This window comes from Pleurodeles waltl, chromosome 7 (genome assembly GCF_031143425.1).
Source record: "Pleurodeles waltl isolate 20211129_DDA chromosome 7, aPleWal1.hap1.20221129, whole genome shotgun sequence".
In the NCBI taxonomy this organism is placed as follows: domain Eukaryota; kingdom Metazoa; phylum Chordata; class Amphibia; order Caudata; family Salamandridae; genus Pleurodeles; species Pleurodeles waltl.
In genome coordinates, this window is record NC_090446.1 from 1,125,808,825 (window position 1) to 1,125,836,050 (window position 27,226).

Here is a 27,226-nt window from a genome sequence, read left to right on the forward strand (position 1 = left end):
TTCTTTCGGAACAGTAGTTCCAAGGGTTCTTGCCGAAGTTCTAAGGGTAGGGAGTTCCAGAGGCGAGCTGCCTTGACGGAGAAGGAGTTACCTCCCCATGATGATCTTTTAAACCGTGATATATGAACTAGTTGGGTGGCGGGAGATCTCAGAGTTCTTGTAGGAATATAAGGTAAGATACTTTTTCTGAGAAAGTGGGGACCTATATTGTGAAGAGCTTTATGTATTATACATAGAGCCTTAAAGCAAATTCGCTGTTTTATTGGTAGCCAATGAAGGGAAGCTAAGGCTGATTGATGTTTAGGTATATTCAACAGTAGTCTTGCTGCCGTATTTTGTACAACTTGAAGTTTCTTCACTACATAATTAGGAGAGCTAAGGAAAAGGGAATTACCATAGTCCAGGTGAGGGAGTATCATAGCCTGGATAAGAATTCTTCTGGCTAAAGGGGGTAATAGATTGACAATTTTCCTTAGAGATCTAAGGAGGCCAAAACAGGATGAGGAGATCTTTTTAGCTTGCTGCTCCATTGTGAGGCGACTGTCTAGCCAAAAGCCTAGGCTCTTTATATGATCCTTAGGGGGCGGAAGGTTATTAAAAACTTCTGGATATAGTACTAAAATGTTCAAAGGAGCACCATTACGTACAATCATTACTTCGGATTTCCCGTCATTGAGTTTCAATTTAGACACATTCATCCATTTGCCAATCAAAGAGAAAGGTTAGTCAATCAAAGAGAAAGATTAGTCAAGGAAGAGTCTTTGGCATTAGAAAGGGATACTACTAATTGAGAATCGTCAGCATATGTGAAGATATTAAAGAGAGTAGGGCTCAAACAGGAGCCCTGTGGAACACTACAAGTGAGGGGAAGTATTTTAGACAAAAAAGAACGATCAGAGACTTGAAAGGTTCTACCTTTTAGAAATGAGGAAAGCCAAGTTAATGCTATGGCTTCTATCCCTATATTAGAGAGCCTATAAAGGAGGATATTGTGATCTACAGTATCAAAAGCGGCACTGAGTTCAAGTAAAATAATGGCTGCATGCCCTCCATGATCTAACAGTTGGCGGGTGGTTTCAGTGACTGCTAGTAGGGGCCGATTTTGTACTATATTGAGGTCTAAATCCCATTTGGGTGGAGTCCAAGAGTCTGTGATCCTCAAGAAAACATGTCAATGGCAATTTACTCTGGTCTGGCAGCACAGGAGTCTGCCATAAGATTCTTTCAGCAATAAATTTAGTTCCCATTTCATATGGCACTTTCTCTTAACTGTTCCTGTTCGCTTTTGGTCAGTTCGATACAATCGAGGTCCTGTTTGGGTGAGTTCTTAGTTTGGAGAGGGATAGGTGGGGTTTCGGGGGGAGAACTGTTTCCTGTATACTGAAATATTAATGTCCGTATTCCACCTCTCCCAGGCAATCCTGTGTTGCTCATTTGGAGTCAAGATCTTATGGTTGTAAACAAATGTCTGATTTCGGGGTAAGGAAGTGGATGTGGTTTCTTTGTTCACAAGCCTACTTTCTGTTACAATAAGAATGTTCTGCACATACTCTCACCGACTTCTCGCACAGACCTTTAAAGCTCACATTCTGGGTTTGGCTTAACCAAGATGGCTGACGGGACACACTCCTAAGAGGCTCCTACTGACCCTGATAAATCCTAAATAATCCTTGTCCTTGTCAGACCTTTTGTCACTCATCAGCCCCGCATGTATCACGCCACTCGTTTCCTGGCGAATCCTGAGTCCATGGACCCCGCCCCCGGTGACTGTGTACTAGGCTGGCGAAACTGGGCCTGCCTCCTGACGGGAGGGACTGCATAGGCCTGCATCATCAAGCCTGAGAGACACGTCTGGATGGGAGTTCCATGAGGACTCCTTGCTGGTCATTGCAGGAGTGGCGGCAGAAGAAAAGGTGAGAGGGGCAACTTTGCTGCCCCATCCTAGGGCCATGATCCTGTGGAACGATGGATTGGCAGAGATCCGGGCTGCGGTGCGGCTATGGACTGAGCCAAGGGTGTCTGACTGGACTCCTGTACGTCAACCCCGGGACCGCCTTGGGCTGCAGTCTGGGAAGAGACCTTTCTTTTTTTTTTGGCATGGGGGGGTGGCCGCTGGGAGGAGTTCTGTGGCAGTGCTCGCTCAACACACAGAACACCCACGCGGCACTGAGGATCAGGGAGGCTGCGGTGGGACGCTGGGCCTGATGGGCAGTGAGCGGCCTGACTGGCACCGTGCTCCTGGCCCTTCAGGCTCATGGAACGTGCGCACCTGGTACATGAAGTATAGTAGGTGAGCAGAATACGGCCCAGCGGGGGAGAGAAGGGTGCGGCTGCACCCTGTGAAAGAGCCTGGTGACTGGGGCAGGCCTCAGTTACTTCTCACCAGTGAAGCGCAGGGAGGGACACATAAAAGGATAGACAGAGCGGCCCTGAACTGCATCCACCTAGCAGGAGACTCCCTCCTCTCCTAATGACTTGGAGCAGAAAGATTAGACAGCATAGACTCAAGGGGTGAAAATCTGATGGCAGATTGTAAATAAATGCCCCCCCCCCCTTTTTGAGACTGACTTGGAGCAACGCTTGATGCTCTTTCTTTTTTAAGTGAGGACATACCTACTGCACACTACATAAACTTTACGCTTCCTGCCCAGTGGAGTTTGTCTTCTCCCTGTGCACCTGTAGGGCCTGGTGGTGCTATCTCAGAGTATTGGTCTGTGTACTCAGGGAGGTCAGTTAGTACAATACATGAAGGATACAAGCATGGGCAGACATAAGCAAGCATGCTCCTCCCAGGATGACATCTTGGACAATTATACAACCACAACACAGCACACCGTCAGACAGACATATGGCAGGACTACTCGAGGAGACTGAGGAGGAGCCTACAAGGGCAGAGCTGCTTGCTGCCATACATGGTTTGAGGGAAGCCTTAGAAGGAAAAATTGAACCCTTAGCAGTTGAAGTCAACCTATTGTGTACAGACATACGCAAGGTCTCTGAAAAAAGTAAGAGTAGCAGAAGATTCCATTGTGGAGTTGCAGACAGAGGTGACTGCTTTCCGGAAGCAGGTGGCAGCAACTATATCAAAGAATGGCAAACAGGAAGCGCTGGTGAAGGATGCGGAGGGGAGGTCCTACTGTAACATTGTGAGACTCCTGGGCTTCCCAGAAAGATCGGACGGGGGCATCCACTGAACAGTTTGTAGAGAACTCTATCTGCTCTACCCTGAAACCAACTGAATTGTCGCCCTTGTTCGCCATCAAAAAGGCCCACAGGGCATTAATGGCACCTTCCAGGCCTGGGGCTCTGCCGGCGAGCCATCATTGCCCGCCTACTGAATTATAAGGATAGAGATTGTATCTTGCGGGCAGCCAGAGAGACTGAACTGACTTTCTTCGAGAACCAGAAGATGTCCATACATCCTAATTACACCAACAAAGTACAGAACTTGCAGAAAGGCTGCCTCAAAGTGAAGGCCAAGCTAAGACCCATGGGTGTAAGATATATGCTGCTGTACCCTGCCAGGCTTCGTGTCATCTCTGGGGGTAAATCCCACTTTTTGTATACCCCCACAGGATGTCTTGTGCTGGCTGGAGAAATGGGGCAAAGTGCCCAGGGATGGGCCAATCCTTTGCGCTCGAGCCCTGGTGCCTCTGCTGGATCAAGCAACTCCAACTGGAGACGAGAGTGCAAGACTGCGACTCTGGATGATCTCCCTGCGACAGATGAGGAATCGCAAAGAGGGATGATGAGACAATGGAGATTGCTCCCTCCTCTCGAGTCTCATCGACGGATGAGGGTCGGATTTCCGAAAGGCATAAGGATATTTTTGAGACACTCATTTTGGTGGGTCTCTAGATGAACCGACCTAATTGGGGTTCCATGGCGTACACTATACATGGGAGGGCAGGCCTCGTTCCCCTGCTGGGGAAGCATGGACTTCTATTCTTAGAACAGATATGTCTGATTGCTCAATAGAATCACTTGAACTATATCCAAAACTTATGATCACTGACAATTGGGTGTAATGGTTTTGACATAAGATACCCTGTAGGGGTTTGGGAAGCGCCCTTCCACGTTTGTGGTAGGCAATGTTTGGGGTAACTGGGCTTAGGCTGGATGTCCTTACAGCGTACTATGTAATGGATTGGCACAGTTTTATTGGTTGTTTCACTGCATATCTGGGGGGAAGGAGGTGGGAGTTAGTTGCATTGGTTCTAAAACACTTGAAATTGCATTGTTGTGTGCCAATACAGTGTGTGTGGGGGTTTGAGAAGGTGAGGGTTTCCTACAAAATTTTTCCATCCTTCAAGGGGCTTTAGTTGAGGGAATAGACCCCCCTCTCTCTCGAGCAGAGTTATGAGCTTATGGTAGATCAACTAAAGGTTATAACTTGGAATGTGAGAGGGCTCAAACGGTACACTACGCGCTGTAAGATACTCATTTGCGAAGGCAAGGAGCACAGTTTGCATGCCTACAGGAGACACATCTGATGGAGGATGAAACCCAAAAGCTGGCCAGAAAAATGGCAGGGAAAACGGTTTACGCCCACATACTCCTCTTAAGCATGAGGAGCGACCATATGGGTGGCTCCTGGGGTACCATTCAGGCACACATATACAGTGAGGCCGATGTAGAGGGCCACTATCTACTTCTGCAGGTCACCCTGGATGGAATGCCTATAACGATCCTAAACACTTAAGTACCCAAAACTGATGATTACATGTTTTAGGACAGAATTTTGGACTTACTGGAGGTGGCAATGGGCACCTCTATACGTTTGGCTGGAGATTTTAACTGTATAATAGATGGCAATAGGGACTGATTTCCGCCTAAGCAGAGCACCACACCACTGATGGTAAGATCACTCAAGAGGGTAATGAGTTGTTTGAGGCTTCTAGACAGCTGGAGGGAGCTACATCCAGATGGGAAAGAATATACATGCCATTCCAAAACGCATGGAACATACAGCTGCTTAGATCGTTTTTTGTTGGGCAGATTGACACTTTCGCAAATGTCTGCAGTTAAGCACTTGGGCAGATTCGTATCCGGTCATGCTCCTCTTCTATTTGATCTGCAAAGGGGGCCCAGGAGAGATGAACGGCGCACCTCGCGCATGACACGGTTGTGTGTCGGAACAACGCAGGTCTTTAGCACGCCTGTCTTATGAACGCAGCCGAAACCATGAATATGTCTCTGCAACGCATTGTTTTACCACGCAAGTCATTACAACGACTTGCCTTGGGGAAAGCGCTGGACTTTGGAGTTGGAATAGTAAACTATACTATTCCAGTCAGCGCCACAGTAGGGAAAGTGTTGGATTTAAAGTCCAACATCAGTCCAACAACACTTTCCCTAAGGTCAATAGAACGACTTGAATGGTAAAGGAATGCGTTTTAAAGACGCATTCGAGGTTTAGGCCGCGTTGTAAAGGCACAACGTTACTCGAGCTGCATTGTTAAGGCTGTTTCCCGCATGACACTCCTTCCTTTTGGATCCTGCAGGCCGATCCTGCAGGCCGTGAGGCTCTGGCGTCGTCCCTACAGGAATACCTGTAGCTATATTGGGGCACTAGGCAGTTTAGAGAGGTGGAGTGGGAAGTGCTAAAGGCAGTAGTGAGGGGGACATGTATGGGGACAATCTGCAGAGTACGTCGCCAAATAGGAACTGAACTCAAAGCATTGGAAGAGAGACTGGGGACCCTGCAAAGAAAAGTAACACGTTCAGCCACTATGCACAAGGAAATATAACAGGCACATGTATGGGCTTTGCATATGCATGACAGGATGACTTTGAGGTCATATCAACAGACTACATAGGGAAGGGGACAAGTCTGGACATTTACTGGCGAGATAGAATCCCCACCTATCCTATACCCCAAAAACAAAGCAGGAGAAGACGTCACCAGAAGTGAGATCCTTGCTGTATTTGTTGCGCACCTCTGTTCAGTTTATTCAGCTGGTCCCCCTAACCCGGAACAAGAGTTGGAAGAATATTTGGGAGGTGTAGATCTCTCCACTCTGGGTTTCAAATGAATCAAGAATTTGAGGAGGAAGTAACGCTAGAGGAATTGAGGGAGGCCGTGAAAGCACTCAATAGGTAAAAAAATGTGGGGGGACAGTTTTCCTGTGGAGTTTTATCAGGCATATGGGGTGACACTCCTCCCCAAATGATTAGAAGTGTTTCAGGAAGCGAGGGAAAGAGGTATCCTACCTGCCACTATCTGCGAAGGGTTTGTAGGTTGCATCTTGCAACCGGGACGGGACAGGGCAGATCCTTCCTCCTAAAGGCCCCCCACCATGTTAAACACAGATGTTAAAATCCTTTGTAAGGTCCTAGCGTCCAGATTGAGAGGTGTGATTTGCGACTTGGTCTATGAAGACCAATGCAGATTTATACCTACTTGCAGCACTACATTCAATTTGAGACGAATCGCCCACATTTTGCATGAGACAATTGGTGAGGAGCAGGATTTGTCCCCAGTATCTTTAGACCTGGAGAAGGCTTTTGATACGACTGATTGGATTTAGTTGTTGAAAGTACTTAAGGGCACAGGATTTGGACCTAACTTTTGTGCTTGTGTATGCCTCCTTTATAACAAACCCTTCATACGCATAAGAGTAGGGGGCCAGCTCTCCGATGCATAGGGGGTGGGCAGGGAAACTAGACCGGGATGCCCCCAGTCACCACTCCTGTTCGCGATGGCAATTGAACCTCTAGCCCAATTGTTACGACGGGATATGGCATGCTATGGTATTCAGGATAGGACAAAAATTCATGTCTGGGCAGACGATGCCCTGGTTTGTCTGGGAACCCTGGAGGAGTTCCGATACTGATACAAGTGCTGGAAACATTTGGTAGATTCTCTAGGCTTAAAAGCAGTGCCCGGAAATTGCTATTCTTCCCCTCTTAGGGGCCCTGACTGGACAGTCTGCTGATCAGTTACCAGAGGTAGGGTTACACTGGGAAATTGAGGGCTTCCGCTACCTGGGTATATGGGTCACACACACCAGGGAGGCTACTACCGTCTTAAGGCAGAGAGGGTGGTGGGAGGTTTGAAGAACTCTGTCGGTTTTTGGAATAAACTCCTCCTTTCAATGATGGGCAGAGCAGCGGTGGCCATAATGTTCTTCCTGCCTCTGTGTCTGTATTTAGTTCAGAACACACTGTTTCCACTTGACTCTACTTTTTCACAGATTTGATGGGCTATTGAAGTCATTGATATGGGCAGGACGTCGCAAACAGGGTTTCCCTCCCCACAGTGTGGAGAAATCTGGAAGATGGGGGCTAGCTGTTCTGACAAGCAGCTTTATTGTTATGCAGCCCAATTACAGCATGCGGCTAGATGGCTGGCAAACACGGAAGAGTGGGAGAAAAGACTGTATGAGGGCCTACTGGGTGAGGATACCATACCACAGCTCCTGATGAAAGGGAGCAGAACACCATACCCAATGCCACATTCGATAAAAATCACAGCTGTGCTCTGGGAGTAGATGATCCGTAAGATTACAGGGAGTTGCCTTTGTAGGATCTGATGCCTTTTTGTGCCATCAATGACTGTATGTTGATGGAACAGTGGAGAAGCGGAGGTTGCCTATTAGCAGGAGAGAGATACTTGCCTGGGAGAACATTTCATATCCATCCAAGAGGCGCAGGAGACCTTTGAACTTGGGTCATGCCAGTTTCTGCATAATGCTGAATTAGAGAGTGCAGTGCAGGAAGTTTGGAGTTAACTTCTGAATGCCCCATGAGCCTCAGCGGTCCTGGGAGGGCTGGTAAGGTGGGGAGAGGGAAGGCACTTAATTTCACTGTTTTATACAGCGCTTAAAGATAACAGGCAGACTGCACCGTGTGTAGCATGTAGAGCGTGGGAGGAAGACTTAGGGAACAGCTCTGATTCTGGTTGGGGACAGGCCTTGGAACTGGTCCTCACCGTATCATGTAATAATAGGTTTAAACTCCTGCATTTTAACTATCTACGTTGCACCTATATCATATTACGTATGCTTAATAAGATAGACCCAGCTAGGAGGGCCAGATGCCAGCGATGTGGAGAAGGGGCTACTTTCCTGCACTTGGCGTGGGCATGTGATGATGTTCAGGCCTTCTGGAGAGAGATTGTCCCCAAACTAATGGCTGCTACAGAGCTAAAATTTACACCGTCTCCCGCGGTCTGCCTACTGGGAGTCCTACCTAGGCCTTAAGGGGTGGAAGTTACCTTATAAACTGACCCAACTGGCACTCTTGCTGGCTAAGAGAAGGATGGTCATTAGTTGGATGGGAACCAGGAGGCCACAGATGGAACACTGGATGAAATACTTGATGGAGTTGGGGGGTGGCAGAGGAACAGCAAATGCGATTAATGCACACAGATGACGGCGATACAACAGAAATGTTGGCTTGAGGTTTGCTGCACGAACGATTTACAGAAGGGTATGACTCCAGCTCAGGTCTCGTGGAGATGCAGAAGGGTGATGAATGCACATACCATTATTCGAATAATATTTGAGACGACCAAATGAGTAAGTGACTCCTCTTATCTATCAGGATCATCATTTTAGCCTGGCGATTTGGTTTATAGAATGATTTTCAAAAACTTCTATATGTTGTGTGCTGCGGAAGCGAAAAACTGACATTATTGTTGCAGTTGAATCCTGAAAGCTCAGAACTTTTAATACTTCACCCTCCTTTCTCACAGGAAACCTTGTCATGGCACTGTATTTTTTTTTTATTGCTTTGTAAGTGTTTTACATTTTGATATTTTGAGGTGAAAATCTGAAAATAAAATTGATGTTTAAAAAATAAAATAAAATAAAAAAGTCACATTCATTCAGAGACCTGCCGTTATCGTGAAAATGACGTAAGATAATTAGAGATTCAATGTTGTTATTGCCCTGAACACTCAAATGTTAGCTCTGACATGACAGTAATGTACTTGATGTTATCGCTTTGAAGAATAGAATAAAGTTGGTTATTAAAAAAAAATTCTTAGTTACGATAAAAAATTATTTGCAGTCCTACCATGCTTCATCTTGAAACTTGTCATTCATTTTTTTCATATATTATGGCCCACAAAAAAAAACACAGAGCAGGGAGATATATTCAAGCAATGGTTCGGGACTAAACTGCGTCCGAAGGCACCTATATGCCATTAAAGTTAGGTGTGTTGGTATATTCTTTAAGTTACCTGTAGGTACCAGTTCTTGTGGGTTTGAAGAAAGAATTGGCACCAAAAAATACCAATCACAGTGTTGCGTGGGACGTGCTGAACCTGTTTGGGGGACTCCATTTCCCAGACTGCTCTTGGCCCCTGGAGGCAGCCATTTTCCAGACCAGCTGCTCTCACGTGTGCCACTAACGAGCGCTATATAGCGCTATGAAGATCACCGCTGTGCTGGACACACCCGGGCAAAGCCCGTCCACGCCCAGAAGAGGCTGGGCTGGGCCACCCCTCTAAATTCTTATCTAGAAGTGTTTGAAGGCATTGGTTGTGGTAGCTTATTTTAGCAGGGGTAGCACTATTGGATAGATCACATAATTTGGGTTTACTCTCATACGATCTGCCCATGGGGAAAAAGAAGGCGGTTGAGGGTGGGCCAGGCATAGTGCAAAAGAAAACTCATAAGAACATGAAGAACGCAGGGGGTAATTGTGTGTTTGACAGGATTGACAACCTTTTGGTTGAGTGTGAGGAAATATTGACATCCCCTCCAGATAATGTTGCCTCGTGTGCACAGAGTGCACGTCCTCCAAACAAGAGAGCTACATGCAGGAAAATTCAGGATATGTTTAAAAAGCGGGAGTTGCAGGGTGTGGCACCTGAAGGAGAGACTGGGTCGGGCCTGGCCTCTGCTTGCATCGCGTCGCTCCAGCCTGATATGACGCGATCTGCTGATAGTGACATTGTGCTTTGCACTGTTACAGCCCTTTAAGTGCCTCCTTAGATCTGCATGATGATCCTGTAATAGAGATCCCAAAGGATGTTGGCAATACTGCTGCTTGTAATTTAACCAAGTCGCAGTGTGTCTCCCATATTCAAAATCTAAAAAAATGAGGTGGTGGAGCTACAGTCTGAAGGGAAGACCGTTCTGGAAAACGCTCATATTCCGGACTTTCGTTCCTCTGGTTTGCCTGCACCGCCTAGAACCTGCCTACCAACTCTTAATAAAAACCCTCTGTCTACTTGCTTTTCTGCTAACCCTAGTCCCGCCTCCTGTCCTGATTTGCGGCCAGCTATGGCCTGTCTGGGGGATTCGGGGTGGGGAAAGAAGCCAGAGTCAGTCCCCTCACGTTTTCCCATTTTCAACCCCCTTGGCATCTGGTGGGCGATACATCCAATTGTATAGCACACACAGCTGATAGAAGGCTTACAGCTGCTAATACTGTAATGATGGTTAATGTTGCTAAACTACACTCTGCTGCACGCTGGGAAGGAAGTGAATCTGTATTAAACAAGGCGATCCATTGGATGCAACATGTGAGAGGTTGCCATTCTAGATTCAAGATGATATAATCTGGGCAGCCAGGAGGACTGATCATGAGGCTCAGTAGGGCACGATTGAATTGACTCTCAGAGACCAGAGTATGGTGGACGAATTGGTGGCTCTAGACGCAAGAACTTACACTCCAAGGGTTTCTAACATCCAGTTTAAGTATCCCAGGCTTCTTTCCCACCCCAGCGTTCAACTTGCTTCTCGTCTGGGGAACAGCTCCTCTGGTTAAACAATGATTGACACAGCAAGTTTCTTGATCCTGAGTCAGACCCTTTTTCCCTCTGCAGCTGTTGTCTGCTTGTCCTCCTTCGGCTGGAGCCAGTTGAGATGGCTCTTTGACATGTTCTAGCATTCATGTCTTTAACACTTTGCCGGCATCTAGCTTCCATTCTACAACTGGTATGGTTTTTGTATCACACTTAACAAGCGGTTCTGCTTGCTCTAGTGTTCCAACTATTATTGATATTGATGCTACTAGTACATCGAGCAATGACCCTCCTCTGCAGGAAATCCAAAATGGTCAAGCTACCCAGGCCCTTAATTTATTTGTTTTACTATCAGCATATTATTCTGAGGGGGTGTGTCTTGTCACTTGGAATGTGGCATGTTCGAGGTCTAAGCGTTCTCTTCCTACCTGCACTCCATTTTTTTAATGGCTTTGACATCTACCTTTTCCGGGAGACTTGGGCCCTGGATCCGATTTTCTATTCTGGCTATTCAAACTTTTTTTTCTTCATTTCAGCACTCCCTAGTAAGAGGGGCAGACCCTCTGGGGGGTTTAGCCACCTGGGTCAAATTAACTTTCAATTGTAGAATTCAACCGCTTTCTATTGATTCTCCTGATATACTAGGCATTGTGCCGTGCTTTTGGCCAAATCAGGGAATAGTCATTATTAATGTCTATGCAAGAAGAGATTGGGGAGGGCTTGGCTTCTCGAACTCTTCTCACACTGGAAACATTTCTTAGGCAGTGTCTTTGGCATTACAACCTTATTGTGACAAAAGATTTTAACACCACCTTTGAATTTCTTGATTGGCACGACCTCCGCATCACCCATGAGGAAGACCAGGTGTGGTCTGTTCCCTCTCTGGATATTTCTCCTGTTAGCAAGTGGTTGCAGGCAGCTGTCCATCTAAAAGCCTTGACCATCGAATTCGGGGTTGGGGCCCTTAATGGAATGACTAGATCAGAAGTTGATGGTCATCATATGTATAATAGTCAATCACAAAAGCAGAATTGACTATTGTCTTGTTGATGTGAGATTGTATGCTCATGTTCTTGGATGTGAAGGTCCTCGAGAGAACAAAGTGACCACAACCCACTTTCATTCCAGATGCTTGCTCTTTGAAACCACTCACTTAAACCCAGTAAGTTTACCACTCTGCTGGGGGACCCTAGTATAACTAATTACAAACGCCACCTGAAATGGCACCAGATAGTAGGTCGCGGAGACATTTTACGTGCTGTGAATACTGTTTCTGATTCTCTGCTATCTGACATCAAGGCAGGAGCTGTAGTGAACAATAATCAGCTGGTATCATCTCATGTCGCTTGCTTCGAGAGTATTGCAGCACACATCTCTGTAAGTATCAAATCTGGAAGTGGAGGGGAGGAGCCAAAATGGCGGCCGAGAAGGACACCTAATTGAGCGCTCCGTCTCGGGCTCGCCGACATCATCCGAGGGGCACTCCCGGGGCGGTACCCTCCGCCCCCCTTCCCTTCTATCTGGGCCGGGAGAAGGCGGACGGCGCGGCCCCGGTCCCTGGGCGTGCCGCCCCGCTCCCTACTACACAGCGAGCCCCCAGTGCAGGCCTGGGGGCTACGCGCTGCACTCACCGGCCCCCAACTGAGGGACACCAACAGGAATGGTTCCTGCCTGAACGAAGGCGTGTGGTGCCGTTTTGAAGGAGGTGTGCCCGGCCGCGGTGGTGACATCAGGGGCAATCTGGGACCGGGGCCGTGGCCCCCCTGCCCGGCACATCTTGGAACCGGTGACGGGGGCGCAGTGCCTACGGGGGAGCCGGCGGGGGGAGTGAGGGAACAGTCCCCCCCCCCCCCCCCCCCCCCCCCTTTCTTGGTCCTACCTCTGGGGAGCTTTGCCTGCCTTCCACCTCCCCCTTACAAGCCTGTGGCTAAAACGGCACAAAGGGGGCAGACGCTTCGGACTACTGGGCGCCCTACAGTTGATGGCCGTCGGTGCACGCCGCTGCTGCCTGGCCTGTTCAGAGAGAACATAAGTGGCCACGTGAGCACGTGAAAGGCGAAGAGACACAAACGGTGAGGCGCGGGCGCACCATCAACGCAATCAGCCGCCCAGGTAACACTCAGCAGCGCTGCGCAGCACCTCAGAGGGTCCCCAAAAGTAAAGCAAGATGGCCGGGAAATTCAAATCTGCGAAAAGTCAAGACCGAAATGCACGTGGACCGGCACCTGGACCAACAGCTAATACCAACCTTACAGTCGCTGGAAAGCACACTCCAAGCCACGCTTAAACTCCCACTTGCTGAAAGTGTTTGAGGAGGCGTGGGCCAGCAAGACATTACCCCCAACACAGAGAGAGGCAATGATAGTGGTTCTTCCTAAACAAGGGCGCGACCCCACGGATGTTCAATCCTACAGACCACTCTCTCTGCTAAACCTAGATTGTAAAATATTAGGTAAAATATTGGCCAACAGGTTAGCCCCCTGCATGCACACTCTGATACATGAAGACCAAAACGGGTTCATCCCAAAACGTAACACCTTCCTAAATATCCGGAGGTTGCTGAGCGTCATGGGAGACACTCTCCCGAACGCATACGATGAAATGGTGCTCTCACTAGACATCGAGAAGGCATTTGACACACTAAAGTGGGACTTCTTATTCGCCACCATGCAGCAAATGGGTATCGGCCCTAATTACACACGCTGAGTACAGACACTATACACCAACCCACAGGCCAGGGTGAAGGCGGGCGGGGTTATATCAGGTAGTTTTCCGATCAACAGGGGCACACGGCAGGGCTGCCCCCTATCCCCCCCTGCTGTTCGCCATAGCAATGGAACCACTAGCTACGCAAATACGCACGATGAAGGAAAGGTGGGGGGGGATAATTAGAAACGGGCTTCACCATGCTATATCACTATACACAGACGACGCCTTAATATATGAACGGAGAGGAAAAGAGGTGCTGCCCTCAGTAATATCATTGCTGTCTGAGTACGGAGGGATATCGGGTCTAGTGGTAAACTGGGAAAAATCTTGCGTGTTCCCACTAACCAGTTGGCCCCTGCCGAAACAAGAAAATGCCCCAGCGGGACGCCTGAAGTGGTGCTTCGACACATTTAAATACCTAGGGGTCCATATATATATCATAAAACAGAGGACCTCAGGGACAGTAATCTGGGGAGAGCACTGGCCTCCATGAAGGGGTCGATGCGATTCTGGAATAAACTACCACTTTCACCTCTGGGCAAGGTGGCCATAGCAAACATGCTGATACTACCTAGGTTGCTATATTACTTTGCGGCACTGCCACTCATTGTCCCTAGGAGCTTCTTCCATAATTTGAATGCTGTCTTACTACAGCTCATATGTGGAGGGGGCAGGAAGCGGGTCGCACTCCCCATGTTGCAGCGCCCGGTTGACGTAGGTGGTCTGGGCCCCCCTAATTTTGAACTTTACTGTGCGGCCGCGCAGCTCCAGTGGATATTGAACTGGATCCACAGGCCTGAGTCGGTGGAGTCCGTCTGGCTGTCTGCTCGACTCCAGGGGGGCTCCCCTGCTCACATGGCTAACAAATAAAAAAACAAAAAGCGCAATCGACAACTCATTAATGGCAGTGGCTCACACATGCTGGGGGAGGTACGTTCAAAAAGGTCAAAAGGAACTCCCCTACCCGCCGCTCATCCCACTGGATCGGCTTCCCGGTTGGGCCGAGACTGGGTCGCACTCACCCGCAATCTGGTCGGAAGCGGGTATACACTCAGTGGGAGACTGCTTTGAGGAAGGCAAATTAATGTCGTTCGAATCTATGCAAGTCCTCACAGCAGTGAACCCGGGACAATTCTTGGCCTACCACGCCATATGCCACTCAATTAGAAAAACATGGGCGGCTGGAGAACTAGGGCCAGAGATCTCTCCCACACTACACCACATGTTGAATTACGACACCCAAGCAAAAGCAGTCTCGAACCTATCAAACTCCTGAGTAAGCCCCCTGAACCCAACTTGGAAAAGGCAAGGGAGAGGTGGAACGCCGTTTTACCGGACCCGATCTCACACGAAGAATGGTCAAAAGCCTTATACCACACCCGCGGGGTGTCAAGAAATCCCAGATTCCGCTACATGCAGTTCAACTACACACACCAATCATATTTAGCGCCAGCTAGGTTTAAACAAATGTTCCCTGGGTCGGACCCGGCCTTCCCTAGATGCAATGCCCCAGTGGCACAATTCTACCACATGATCTGGGACTGCCCTCTGGTACAAAAAGAATGGGCGGGGTGGTAAAAGTAATTGCAGAATTGACGGGACTTGAATTGGGAGTGGACCCCAAGTCCTGCCTGTTAGGTCTTAGGACGAGGGGATAAAAACACAAACGCCTACATAAGTTTGCAGACCTGGCCTATGTGATGTACAAAAGACTGATAGCCATGAACTGGAAAGCACCCAACGCGCCTGATCTGAAAGCTTGGCACACCCTCATGCTGTGTTGGTATCGGGTACTAAGGAAATTAGCGCGCGAGGGACAACAAGCAGGTTGTGAAGTATGGGGTACACTAGTATCTAAGCTGGAGGCAAGCAACGATGAGAAACCACCATGAGCCATGCAATAACACTAACACCCAGACAACTACTGTCATGCAGCTGGCCGTGACACAACACTTCAGCCGCGGACACAGCCAACTCCATTAACACCCCACATCCACCGACAATATATTAGCCACTGAACGCAGGAGAACCACACAGAACTCACACACTCGCACAACTACAACACACGTCACTAGCATCCCAACAGATCGGCACCCCCCTGACCACCACCAATAAGTTGCCCCCGGGAAGGACGTGGGGCCATTCTACACCAAGATATAACACCCACCAGCAAAAAGCAGCAGCCAAGAATACTGGATGTTGAAACTGGACCTAGATGTGTACAATTTGTTTAAGTTATGTGAAAGCAAAGGGTTTACTAGATCATCATCATCCTGTTAATGCAAATACATATGTGTAGTACAGTGATCTGTTTTGCAAAAGTCAATAAATTTTTTTTAAAAAAAATCAAATCTGGTAGTGGCAGACCCAAAGGCAAGAAACCTTGGTTAAATAAGGAACAACGGGTTTTAAGCAAATCATTGGTTAAAGCCATGAAATCAGGGAACATTCTTTCTATTTGTTTGATTAGGAAATCTTACAAGGGAGACATTTGCAAAGCCAAACGGGAACTAGATGAACGGTGGTGGGTATTATTAAAAGCTGCCTCGCTAGAGAAAGACAGTTTAAAGTTCTGGTCCTTGGTTGCATGTGGTTCCAACAAACGTCCATTGGAGATGGTAACAAATATTGCTGCAGCAAATTGGGAATAACACTTTAGACAACTGTATTTTGTTGACGCCTCCACTCCAGCGGGAGAGTACCATTGGGTTTCTCCTGTTCTTATGGGTCATTTGCAAAGTTCTGCCCCCTACTCAGTTGTTTACACTCTGATGTTGTGCACTCTCTTGACGCGGTAGGGCCCCTGGCCCTGATGGCGTTCCAGCTGACTTATTCATGACCCACATTGATATTTGGTCTGGCTATGTTCTTCTTATATCCAATGCAATTGCTGCCCGGGCTTCTATTCCGGGTTCGTGGAAAGGAGCCATTGTCCCGATCCAGCATGTAAAACCCACACTGAAAATCTCCCTTGTGTCCTGCTTATACAGTGCCTCACAGAAATTGGCTTACTCCTGCATGTAGGTTACTAGGTGTTTGTAGGCATTCCACTGCTCTTCGCATTCCCAAATCAGACTCCTGTCAGTTTTTAGCTGTTTCTGTCGCTAAATTCCGTGGAGCTATGTTGATCCTTACATTACAAATTTACTTACTGATACCAATACTGCCCCTTGATCGCATATCTGTATCTTCCTGTTGCAAATTATTTTATTGATGTATTTATTGTATGTGTTTCTGTGTTGTACTTTTATGGCCCTGGAGGCCGAAATAAAGTTTTTATGAAATATATTTCTAGTTTGCATTGATGGAGAGGATTTGCTTGTCATTGAATAGCATACCTCTTTTAGATTATTGATCTGTGAATGGGCATCGAATAGAAATACACGAGCTCAAAAACCTCTGGTGCTCTTTTAGTGTTCTTGTTGCCATGAGTGATTGACTTTTGTGGCTGACTGTGTGCCACGGTCCTTAGAACAACAAGTTTTGATTGTATTCGTAACCCAATTTAAGGTTACCAATCCAGAGAACATTTTCCGCACTTTATTTAGACTTGAGCGAACATAAAGTAGAAAACTCTACACCCAAAACCCGATAAGCAGAACATCCACCACATATGCCAATTTTTGCACAGTTATAAACTATTCCTGTGACAGAGTAGTGAGCACTTGTGCCGGATTGGGCAAGGCAAATGAGCTGAAATCCACCAGATATATAGCTTTGTGAGCATTCACAAAACGCGTGCGGATATGCCTTTTTTTTTCTTCTTGCATGTGCACTTCTAAACTAGCAGCTGATTTTACTACGGGTAAGCGCAGCAAGTAAATGTGAGGAAGTGCACAAGAACATCCTAGTTTCTTTCGGGTGTTTGAAGAGTAAGTTTTGCTCAAAAAATGTTCTTCTGTGTTGAGGAAAAATTAAAGCAAATCAGGTTTGTGAATTTTCGTAAGTATTTTCACCTAATTGAAAGATATGAAAATAGAAAATTGGCCTCACCTGAGCCTTTACTTCTGTAAATCAGGTAGGAATCTTTCAGTAGATGACAAGCAAACCCAAACGGGCATCCGATTGCTAAAAAATATGGTTTTATTTGGTATCTGATTTAACAAGAAATCTAAAGCATGTCTTAATATGGATTAGACAAACATATTGAATATATCAATCTGACAAATTTGCCTCTTGTACTCCTTATATGGTGTTTTTGTAGTCTGTAATATAAATCAGAATGTGCTCTAATTCATTTTGACAGTTTCTGTGATGTCAGTGTAGGAGATTTGCCCCTGCAGGATGGACTTACAAAATGGAAGTAGGAATGCATCACTGTCAGCCTTCTTTTAGGAGGGTGTGGCTTTCGGTATTTGTCAGTTGATTCATCTTCCTCTAACTATTTCTGTTTATGGACTTCGAGTTTACTTCATGCATCTGTTCTCCATGTAGCATACGCAGTTTATAATTGTGTGAATGTAAAATGTCTGGAGGGAGTCTGAAACTATCAAAACTTAAAACCTTGTACACTGTTGTGTGTTACAAGGCCCAACTCAAGCCAATTTTAAGCTCAGTATGTGTTGTTTTCTCAAGATATGCTAAAGTATTATCCCCTTTTCACTGAAACCGTAGGATTGGGACAATATTTTGGGGAACGAGGGAAAGTTTAAGTATCTTTGTTTTTTTTTCCTTTTTGTTCCAGTGTCGACCCGAGATCAAGCAATGAGCAGCCAGTACAGTAGCCAGGTAGGAAAGCTGAAACTTATTTCTGATAGAGACTTCTAGTCGCTGATCCTGTACCTTTTGAATATTCACCAGTTGTCAGACTGGATCCAGAAATGTTTCCATATTACTCTGCGCACTGGGAGGTTGTGCCATGCGGTTCTGCGCTGATACCATTCCACACTGGAAGGGACGTGAGGGGGCTATAGAGTCTCAGTTCTGTGCACTGATGTCAGTTCCTTTTTTACTGCACTACTAGCCCCTTCTGTACCCAGGACGTAATGGTTACGTCCTGAGGCAGAGTGCACGTGTGCCCAGGACGTAACCATTACGTCTTGGGCACAGAGCCCAGAGGGAGCGCTAGCGCGCCCTCTGTGGGATTCCCCACCCCCCCAAGGCAGGGATGGAAGGAGAAGACCTTCCCCTTCCACCCCTGCCCCCCAGCCCCCACTGTGACGTCAGCGCGCTGATTGTCACAGAAGGCCTCCTCCATCGCACTGGAAGCTTAGCTTCCAGCGCGATCGAAAGAGAAATGCAAAGCATTTCACTTCCGATCACGTGGAGGAGGCCCGGAGAGGCTTCAAAGGGAAGGAAATATATTTCCTTCCTTTTGAAGTCTCTCTGAGCATTTCAAACGCCGGATTGCAAAGCAATCCGGCTTTTGAAATGCCCACTAGACACCAGGGATGTTTTTTTAGAAAAAGGAAATTGACATAAGGGAGCGACCCCTTGGGCAAGGGTCGCTCGCAGGGGGGCTTTTTTTTTTAAAGGCCTTTTCTGCCCCCGCTGGGGGCAGAAACCTCTAGGCACCAGGGATAATTTTTCTTTTTTGTTTTGTTTTTGATTTTAGAGGTGGGGAGCGACCCCTTAGGCAAGGGTCGCTCCCATAGGGGGCAAATTATATTTGGGCCATTTCTGCCCCCCTCGGGGGTAGATTGGCCTATTTTTATGAGGCCAATCTGCCCCCAAGGGGGACAGAAACCACTAGACACCAGGGAGTTTTTTTTTTTCCCGTGAATTTCACGCAAGGGGCCCTACCCCTTAGGCAAGGGTCGTTCCCCTGGGGGGAAAATTAATTTTAGGCTATTTCTGCCCCCTTGGGGGGAAGATCAGCCTATTTTAATTAGGCCGATCTGCCCCCAAGGGGGGCAGAAACCACTAGGCACCGGGGATTTTTTTTTTTTTTTTTTTTTTTTTTTTTAGAGACGGGGAGCGACCCATTAGGCAAGGGTCGCTCCCCTGGGGGCCAAATTGCATTTAGACCATTTCTGCCCCCCTTGGGGGCAGATCGGCGGATTTTAGGTCAATCTGCCCCCAAGGGGGGCAGAAATAACTAGGCACCGGGGATTTATTTTTTTGCGCCAATGTCACACAAGGGGAACGACCCCGTAGGCAAGGGTCGCTCTCCAGGGGGTTTGGGGGGGGCAAATTTATTTTAGGCCATTTCTGCCGCCCCTGGGGGCAGAAACCTCTAGGCACCAGGGCAATTTTTTTTTGTTTTTATTTTTTCTTTGTTTGTTTTTTTAGAGATTGGGAGCGACCCATTAGGCAAGGGTCGCCCCCCTGGGGGGCAAATTGTATTTAGACCATTTCTGCCCCCCTTGGGTGCAGATCGGATTTTAGGTCAATCTGCCCCCAAGGGGGGGCAGACACAACTAGGCACCGGGGATCTTTTTTTTTTTTTTGCGCCAATGTCAAGCAGGGGGAACGACCCCGTAGGCAAGGGTTGCTCCCCAAGGGGGTTGGGGGGGCAAATTTATTTTAGGCCTTTTCTACCCCCCTTGGGGCCAGCTGAGCTAGAGGCCAAAATCCACAGGTAGGCACTTTGCAAAAAATACCTCTGTTTTCTGTGAAAAAATGTGATGTGTCCACGTTGTGTTTTGGGCCATTTCCTTTCGTGGGCGCTAGGCCTACCCACACAAGTGAGGTACCATTTTTATCGGGAGACTTGGGGGAGCGCTGGGTGGAAGGAAATTTGTGACTCCTCTCAGATTCCAGAACTTTCTCTTCACCGAAATGAGAGGAAAAAGTATTTTTTTGTCCTAATTTTGAGGTTTGCAAAGGATTCTGGGTAACAGAACCTGGTCAGAGCCCCACAAGTCGCCCCATCTTGGATTCCCCTAGGTTTCTAGTTTTAAAAAATGCGCTGGTTTGCTAGGTTTCCCCAGGTGCCGGCTGAGCTAGAGGCCAAAATCCACAGGTAGGTACTGTTTTCTGTGAAAAAATTTGATGTGTCCACGTTGTGTTTTGGGCCATTTCCTTTCGTGGGCGCTAGGCCTGTCCACACAAGTGAGGTACCATTTTTACCAGGAGACTTGGGGGAACGCTGGGTGGAAGGAAATTTGTGGCTCCTCTCAGATTCCAGAACTTTCTGTCACCGAAATGAGAGGAAAAAGTGTTTTTTTGGTCACATTTTGAGGTTTGCAAAAGATTCTGGGTAACAGAACCTGGTCAGAGCCCCACAAGTCACCCCATCTTGAATTCCCCTAGGTGTCTAGTTTTCAAGAATGCACTGGTTTGCTAGGTTTCCCCAGGTGCCGACTGAGCTAGAGGCCAAAATCCACAGGTAGGCACTTTGCAAAAAACACCTCAGTTTTCTGTGAAAAAATGTGATGTGTCCACGTTGTGTTTTGAGCCATTTCCTTTCGTGGGCGAAAGGCCTACCTACACAAGTGAGGTACCATTTTTATCGGGAGACTTGGGGGAATACAGAATAGCAAAACAAGTTTTATTGCCCCTTGTCTTTCTCTACATTTTTTCCTTCCAAATGTAAGGCAGTGTGTAAAAAAGACGTCTATTTGAGAAATGCCCTGTAATTCACATGCTAGTATGGGCACCCCGGAATTCAGAGATGTGCAAATAACCACTGCTTCTCAACACCTTATCTTGTGGCCATTTTGGAAATACAAAGGTTTTCTTGATACCTTTTTTTCACTTTTTATATTTCAGCAAATGAATTGCTGTATTCCCGGTATAGAATAAAAACCCATTGCAAGGTGCAGCTCATTTATTGGCTCTGGGTACCTAGAGTTCTTGATGAACCTACAAGCCCTATGTATCCCCGCAACAAGAAGAGTCCAGCTGATGTAACGGTATATTGCTTTAAAAAATCTGACATCGCAGGAAAAAGTTAGAGTAAAACGTGGAGAAAAATGGCTGTTTTTTTTCACCTCAATTTCAATATTTTTTTATTTCAGCTGTTATTTTCTGTAGGAAACACTTGTAGGATCTACACAAATGACACCTTGCTAAATTCAGAATTTTGTCTACCTTTCAGAAATGTTTAGTTTTCTGGGATCCAGCATTGGTTTCTCACCCATTTTGGTCACTAACTGGAAGGAGGCTGAAAGCACAATTTTTTTTACAAATGGGGTATGTCCCAGTAAAATGTCAAAATTGTATTGAAAAATTGGGTTTTCCAATTCACGTCTGCCTGTTCCTGAAAGCTGGTAAGATGGTGATCTTGCCACCACAAACCCTTTGTTAGTGCCATTTTCAGGGGAAAAAAACACAAGCTGCCTTCTGCAGCCCTTTTTTCCCATTTATTTGAAAAAAACAAAAATTTTCACTGTATTTTGGCTAATTTCTTGGTCGCCTTCAGGGGAATCCACAAAGTCTGGGTACCTCTAGAATCCCTAGGATGTTGGAAAAAAGGACGCAAATTTGGCGTGGGTAGCTTATGTGAACAAAAAGTTATGAGGGCCTAAGCGTGAACTGCCCTAAATAGCCAAAAAAAGGCTTGGCACAGGAGGGGGAAAAGGCCTGGCAGCGAAGGGGCTAGACGTGGGACTGGTGCTTTTTCTCATCTCTGAGACCCTTACCTCGATTTTTCCTTTCTCACATAATGTTTTTTTTCAAAGTGTAAGGTATGTCTCCCCCCTAATGCAACAGGTTTTAAACCCTATAAGGACAGTTAAAAGGAAATGTCTTTGTCAGATCCCACCAGGTATGCCTGGTGTCGAGCCATGACTTCAAGAGTTATGGAAACTGTGTGTTCACTAACATAAAGGTCATCAGGGAGCATGAGGTAAAAGTTACTCGCCGAGCACAAGATGTCGCATCGGGACCGTTCCAAGACTCGATCCTGGCCCGCTCCAGTTCCTGTGGTCGTCTGAGCTGCTGTAGAGGCCAGTTTTCATCACAGTTTATGTCCTGCGGCAAGCACAAAAAATACAAGAAATTGAAACGGAGTTCTGCTCCTTTGTGCCATTTTCACTCCCCTGACAAAGCATGTGGGCGGTGCCAACCATCTCGCTCCCACATTTGCGCTCACAGTCAGAAGACTTTGGAGCCAATTCCACAGCTTGTTTTGGCACCATCCGAGTTACCGGGGCCTTCTGCCACACCGCACGAGATTGAAGAGGTCCGTGCAGCTGTGCTCCAACTCCTTGGCTTTCTACTGACTCCCTCTGGTTTGCCTTCAGGCACCATGGAGCAGAGAGGCCTTTCAGGTGGGCTGCTGCCAGTGGGTTCGGCCTCAACTCCAGCTGGACCCTCTGTGCCACTTCTGTCCTCTGCGCCACTTCTGTCCTCTGCTTCAGTTCTGATGTCAGTCCATGGGTACGTCAACACTAACCTTGTCCCCCGAGGAGGCAGTTCGATTGCCCTCTCTGACGACGAAGCAATGGTGATCTGACTCAAACTTCAAAACGGCAGGCAACATTCATTGCAGTCCCTCTTCGGCATAGACTCTGATAAGGACGAAGATGATGAGTTTGCTCTGTTATATGCCCAAGGGCTAATGATATGAGGACCTGCAGGAAGTTGAGTGGTTAGATACCTTCTCAGAGACAGCTATTTTCTCTCCTCCTGGCCCAGCCATGGAAATATCTGTTTCTATGTTATGGTTATGCATAGGGCTGCTGAAGTCCGTGACCTCCAGCTTACCACCATAGAGGTGAAAACTAGAATGCTGCCAAAGGTCCTACAGCCTGGCCAGACTGCTTCTGAACCCCTCCTCCCTTTCACTGATGCCCTGAGAGATATGCTCCTAGGGACTTGGGCCAATCCATGTTCTGGCCCATATTTAACAGCCAAATAGACAAGTGCCATTGTCCTGTTCCAGGTGACCCAGCCTTTTTGTTGCAGAACCCTTCTCCTCGGAGCCTTTTGGTGCAGGGCTCCACCAGCCAGACACATGCTAACAATTTTCCTACCCCTCCCCCTGGTAGGAAGTCAAAGCAAGTGGAGACATTATGGAAACATCCCTTCTCATTGGCCAGGTTGGCCCTGCACATGATCAGTGCCTCCTGTTTGTTGGGCTGTTACACTCATGCCCTTTGGACTCTGTAGCACAAGTCCTCCTAGGTGTACTGGAAGACCTTAGCCCTGTCTTTCACAGGTGATTGAGGATGGTTCTGATGCGGCTAAGTTCACAATTTGTTGTTGCTTAGACACCATGGACGCCATTGGGCAAGCTAGAGGCACCAGTGTTGCATTTGTCTCCACACGTGTCTGCAATTGACAGGGTTCTTGGGCGACCATCAATCCTCCCTGTTGGACATGCCATTTGACGGCACTCACCTGTTTGGGGACAAGGCTGGCTCTGCTTTTGAGCAGTTTAAGAAGAGTAGGACTACTGCTTGCTCTCTGGGCCTCTCTGCTCAGTCTCGCCATCCACAACAATTGCACCATTCCTTTGGTGGTTTTGGCTAAGGCATCCCTTACTGCCAGCCGGTTGCCAAGTAGTTTTGCTGGAGAGGCTGATGTGCCACACAACACCTCCGGCTCAATCATCAGTTCACCCCCCCCCCCCCAAAAAAAAAGACTCCCCACCTGCCAAACCTCTTTAGTGTACCCATGCAAGGCCACAGCCACCTGGTGGGAGGCAGAATCTACTGATTCTACCCAGGTTGGAAGTCAAACACATTGAACAGATTGGTCCTGCAGATTGTTCACAAAGGTTATGCTTTACCCCTCTGTTTCCCTCCTGTGTCCTAACCTCGCACCTTTCATCATCCATCCAGCGACTGACGGAGCACCATCTCTTCATTGTGCAAAAGGACTTTAGGGAGGGTGCCAATGCCAGAAGTAGAACCTTCTGGTGCCCACGAAGGACAGAGGAGGTGTTGTTGATGTTGCTTTTGTCATCATCTTTGTCCATCCATTCATCCAGAAAACGTCAAGGATCATCAATATAAGTTTAAAAAAAAAAAAAAAAAAAAGCCAAACAGTTATAAAGTGACTAGTGCAACAGTCATGTAAGAATCACAATTCCTAAAACATCAGACTTACAAACATAAAAAGCCAAACAGTTATAAAGTGACTAGTGTAGCGGTCATGTAGATATAGTGCAAACAAGGAGACCACATATGGAAATCTAGTGCCAGCAATGCAAAATTCTATAAGATAAACTGAGCCTAAGATCTATCACTCAATGGACCTTAAGTGTGCTGTCATTTGCTAGATCAGTTTGCCCCTGTAGACTGTTTACACTGCCTGAGGGGTACCATCTGCATTCCTATCAACTACCGGTTTTGTATCAGTTCTTTAAAGATCCCACCTCATCTGAGGAACCTACTAAACAGACTTTGCTAGGTTTGATCAAGAGCCATATGGGTCGTAAACACATTTTATATGTAAATTGCACAAATCCCACAGGGTCTCATGCGCTTTGTAATTAAACTTCATCTGTGAGCAATGTTCTGGTGTAAGTTAACAATAAAACCTCCTGTAGAGGTCCACTGTGGCTCCCAACACAATCACGCAAGGCTAGGTAAGCCAGGGTTTATCTCCCCAGATAACGTGCACAGCAGATAGTTTAATGATAGGTATTTTTGGAGTCCTAATTTGTAGCCTCTAGACAGGATTGCAACGTAGACCTCGGTACAACACGTTACTTCACAGAACTAGATCTTAAATGGCAGACTCAATGTAAAATCCTTGATAGAGAGAAGCCAATCTGCTCTGCTATATCATATTTTAATAGACGTTAGGCCTCCGGATATTGCCTTACACCCAGGGACCTACCTAGAGGAGGAATCCACTTAGATCTTGGCTTGTTATAGCTAGATCAGAAAAATAAAAAATGTTCTTCTGTTTCCAAAATATTAGGACAGAAAGGGCGCTGCCCTAATGTGTCTCTATTCTTGTCCCACTTTGCTGTAAACACCTTATGTGGCAGCGTGTCATTTCTGAAACAAATGTAAAGGGTCATAGCCTTGATGAGAATTATTCTGTCAACCCCCTCAGGTTTCATGGGAATCCTGTTGGTCAGCTCTCCTTGGGCATTCCATTTGACTTGTGCATAGGTGCCTGTGTGTAGTTGAAGCAGCATTTGTGAAAGGTCTTCTGGTATGCCATACTGGTTTAGTATCTCCCATAGCAGTTACTAGGTACCAAATCGAAGGCATCCCTCGTATCCATGAAGGCTACATACAGATTATATTTTTTATTTTTTAGGGAAATGTACTTCCAAAGTTGTAAAATGAAACATCTGGCCAAGGATACTAATTTTTATCCCAGAAGAAAGCCTGATGTTCACTCATCCATCCCTGCAGCCGGGAGAGGGCTTGCCTGCAAAATATTTTCTAACTACTATCAATGAGACTAAAGGGCCTATAATTTGCAGGATTCTCTTTTGACCCCTTGTGAATTGAGACAATGATAGCCCCACACCACAACCTGGAGATTTCCTCACTGTTAGCTATGACATTGCTAAATGTGTCGAAATAAGGCTCTGAATGGAGTAAGTCTCCTGGGATGCCATCAGGGGCTGATGCTTTTTCTCTTTTCATATGTTTGAGAGTTGACTCATTTTCGTTAAGAGTAAAACCAATTGTAGACGTTTTGAGGCCAGTTGGTTGCATTCAGAGACGGATTAAGCTATGTTCATTGCCTAGGTGAGATCCTGTCTTAAAGTTGTCCTTAATATCATAGAGAGTAGAAAAATGTCATACCCATTGCTGTACCGGAACGTGAGAGTCAGTTTGAAATAGCCTCGACCTATTTCCGGTGGCAATTAATCTCCAAAAGCCTCTGAAATCCTTGGTTCACTCTGTGGTCAGATTTGTTACGCCCCTTTGCAGCTTTCAATCCATATTCCAAAGACAGGTGAAAAAGTTAACTAGCCACTTTTGACCATTTTTTTTTTTTAAATGACTTGGTTGAAAGTTCAGGTACTCCTTCCTCCTCGTCTTCTACGGGCAACAAAGATCAAAAGGGCTCGAAGAGTTCAAATTTCCGATTACAATTCCCAGCTATGATCACAGGCCGATTGTGATATATAACTTAAAGCAAAGTTTGTAAGGCATATACTGTAAGCGATTCGGTATTATGTGAGACTTTGCGTATGTATATATTTACCACAGCTGTAAGTCTGTACAGAGAGGTACTCTGAAGGTTTAGAATAACCTCCAATAAGTCAATCGATACAGAGTCTAAAACTTTAACCTTCTGCTGAATCGTAGTTTTTAACCAGATAAATAAACCCCCAAGGCTCTCACAGAGCTAGCATGGGTGGAATTAATGTGAAGTGAAAGATAGCCTGGTCTTTCCACTGGTTCAATGGACCAGGTTTCCTGTAGGAGGTAATATGATGATTATCCGTAATTTCCCCCCACTCTCAATCATTGCGCTTTGACTGGTGACCGGACAAGTTCAATGGCATTAGTTTAACTGGTACTCCCAACCTGACAATTGAAGTTTTAGACAAGGGAAGGTCTGTGCATTTGCCGTATGGGTTAACTGCCCTCTTTTGCGATCCCAGGGACCATCACCAGCTACACATGTACTTTACTGGTTATTTGAAACATTTAACTCCTCTGAAATTTAAGTTGGAGAATGGTTACCACCCGTTTTATGCCACAGGCCTGATAGACTATATCGGAAGCCGCTGATGAGCAGAATCTTTCTGCTCGAATCTCTCGAGCCTCATTAAACAGATCTGTGCCGTTCAGACTATCTGGGAGTGTATCGTAAGGTGCGTTCAGTTTTATGCAAATATTTGAACCATTAGTTACTGTTGTTCTGAGCATGAAGCCCATTCAGCCCTCAATTTTTTAATTGGCAACAAATCTTACACCAATATAGTCTGTACCGCTATACTATTTGTGTAACGTTTTACAGCAGTAGTGTCCTTCCGTATTACTGCTCTACATTTGCGAACATGCCGCA

General features: G+C 46.7%; 1 protein-coding gene across 1 annotated transcript in view; it reads left to right on the forward strand.

Moving 5' to 3' along the window:
• NUP85 (nucleoporin 85) overlaps positions 1 to 27,226 on the forward strand; it is a 215,379-nt gene that overhangs the window by 57,350 nt on the left and 130,803 nt on the right. The window contains exon 5 of the mRNA XM_069200126.1: positions 18,093 to 18,136. Within this exon, the coding sequence (XP_069056227.1) occupies positions 18,093 to 18,136 (44 nt within the window). The remainder of the gene's footprint in view (positions 1 to 18,092; positions 18,137 to 27,226) is intronic.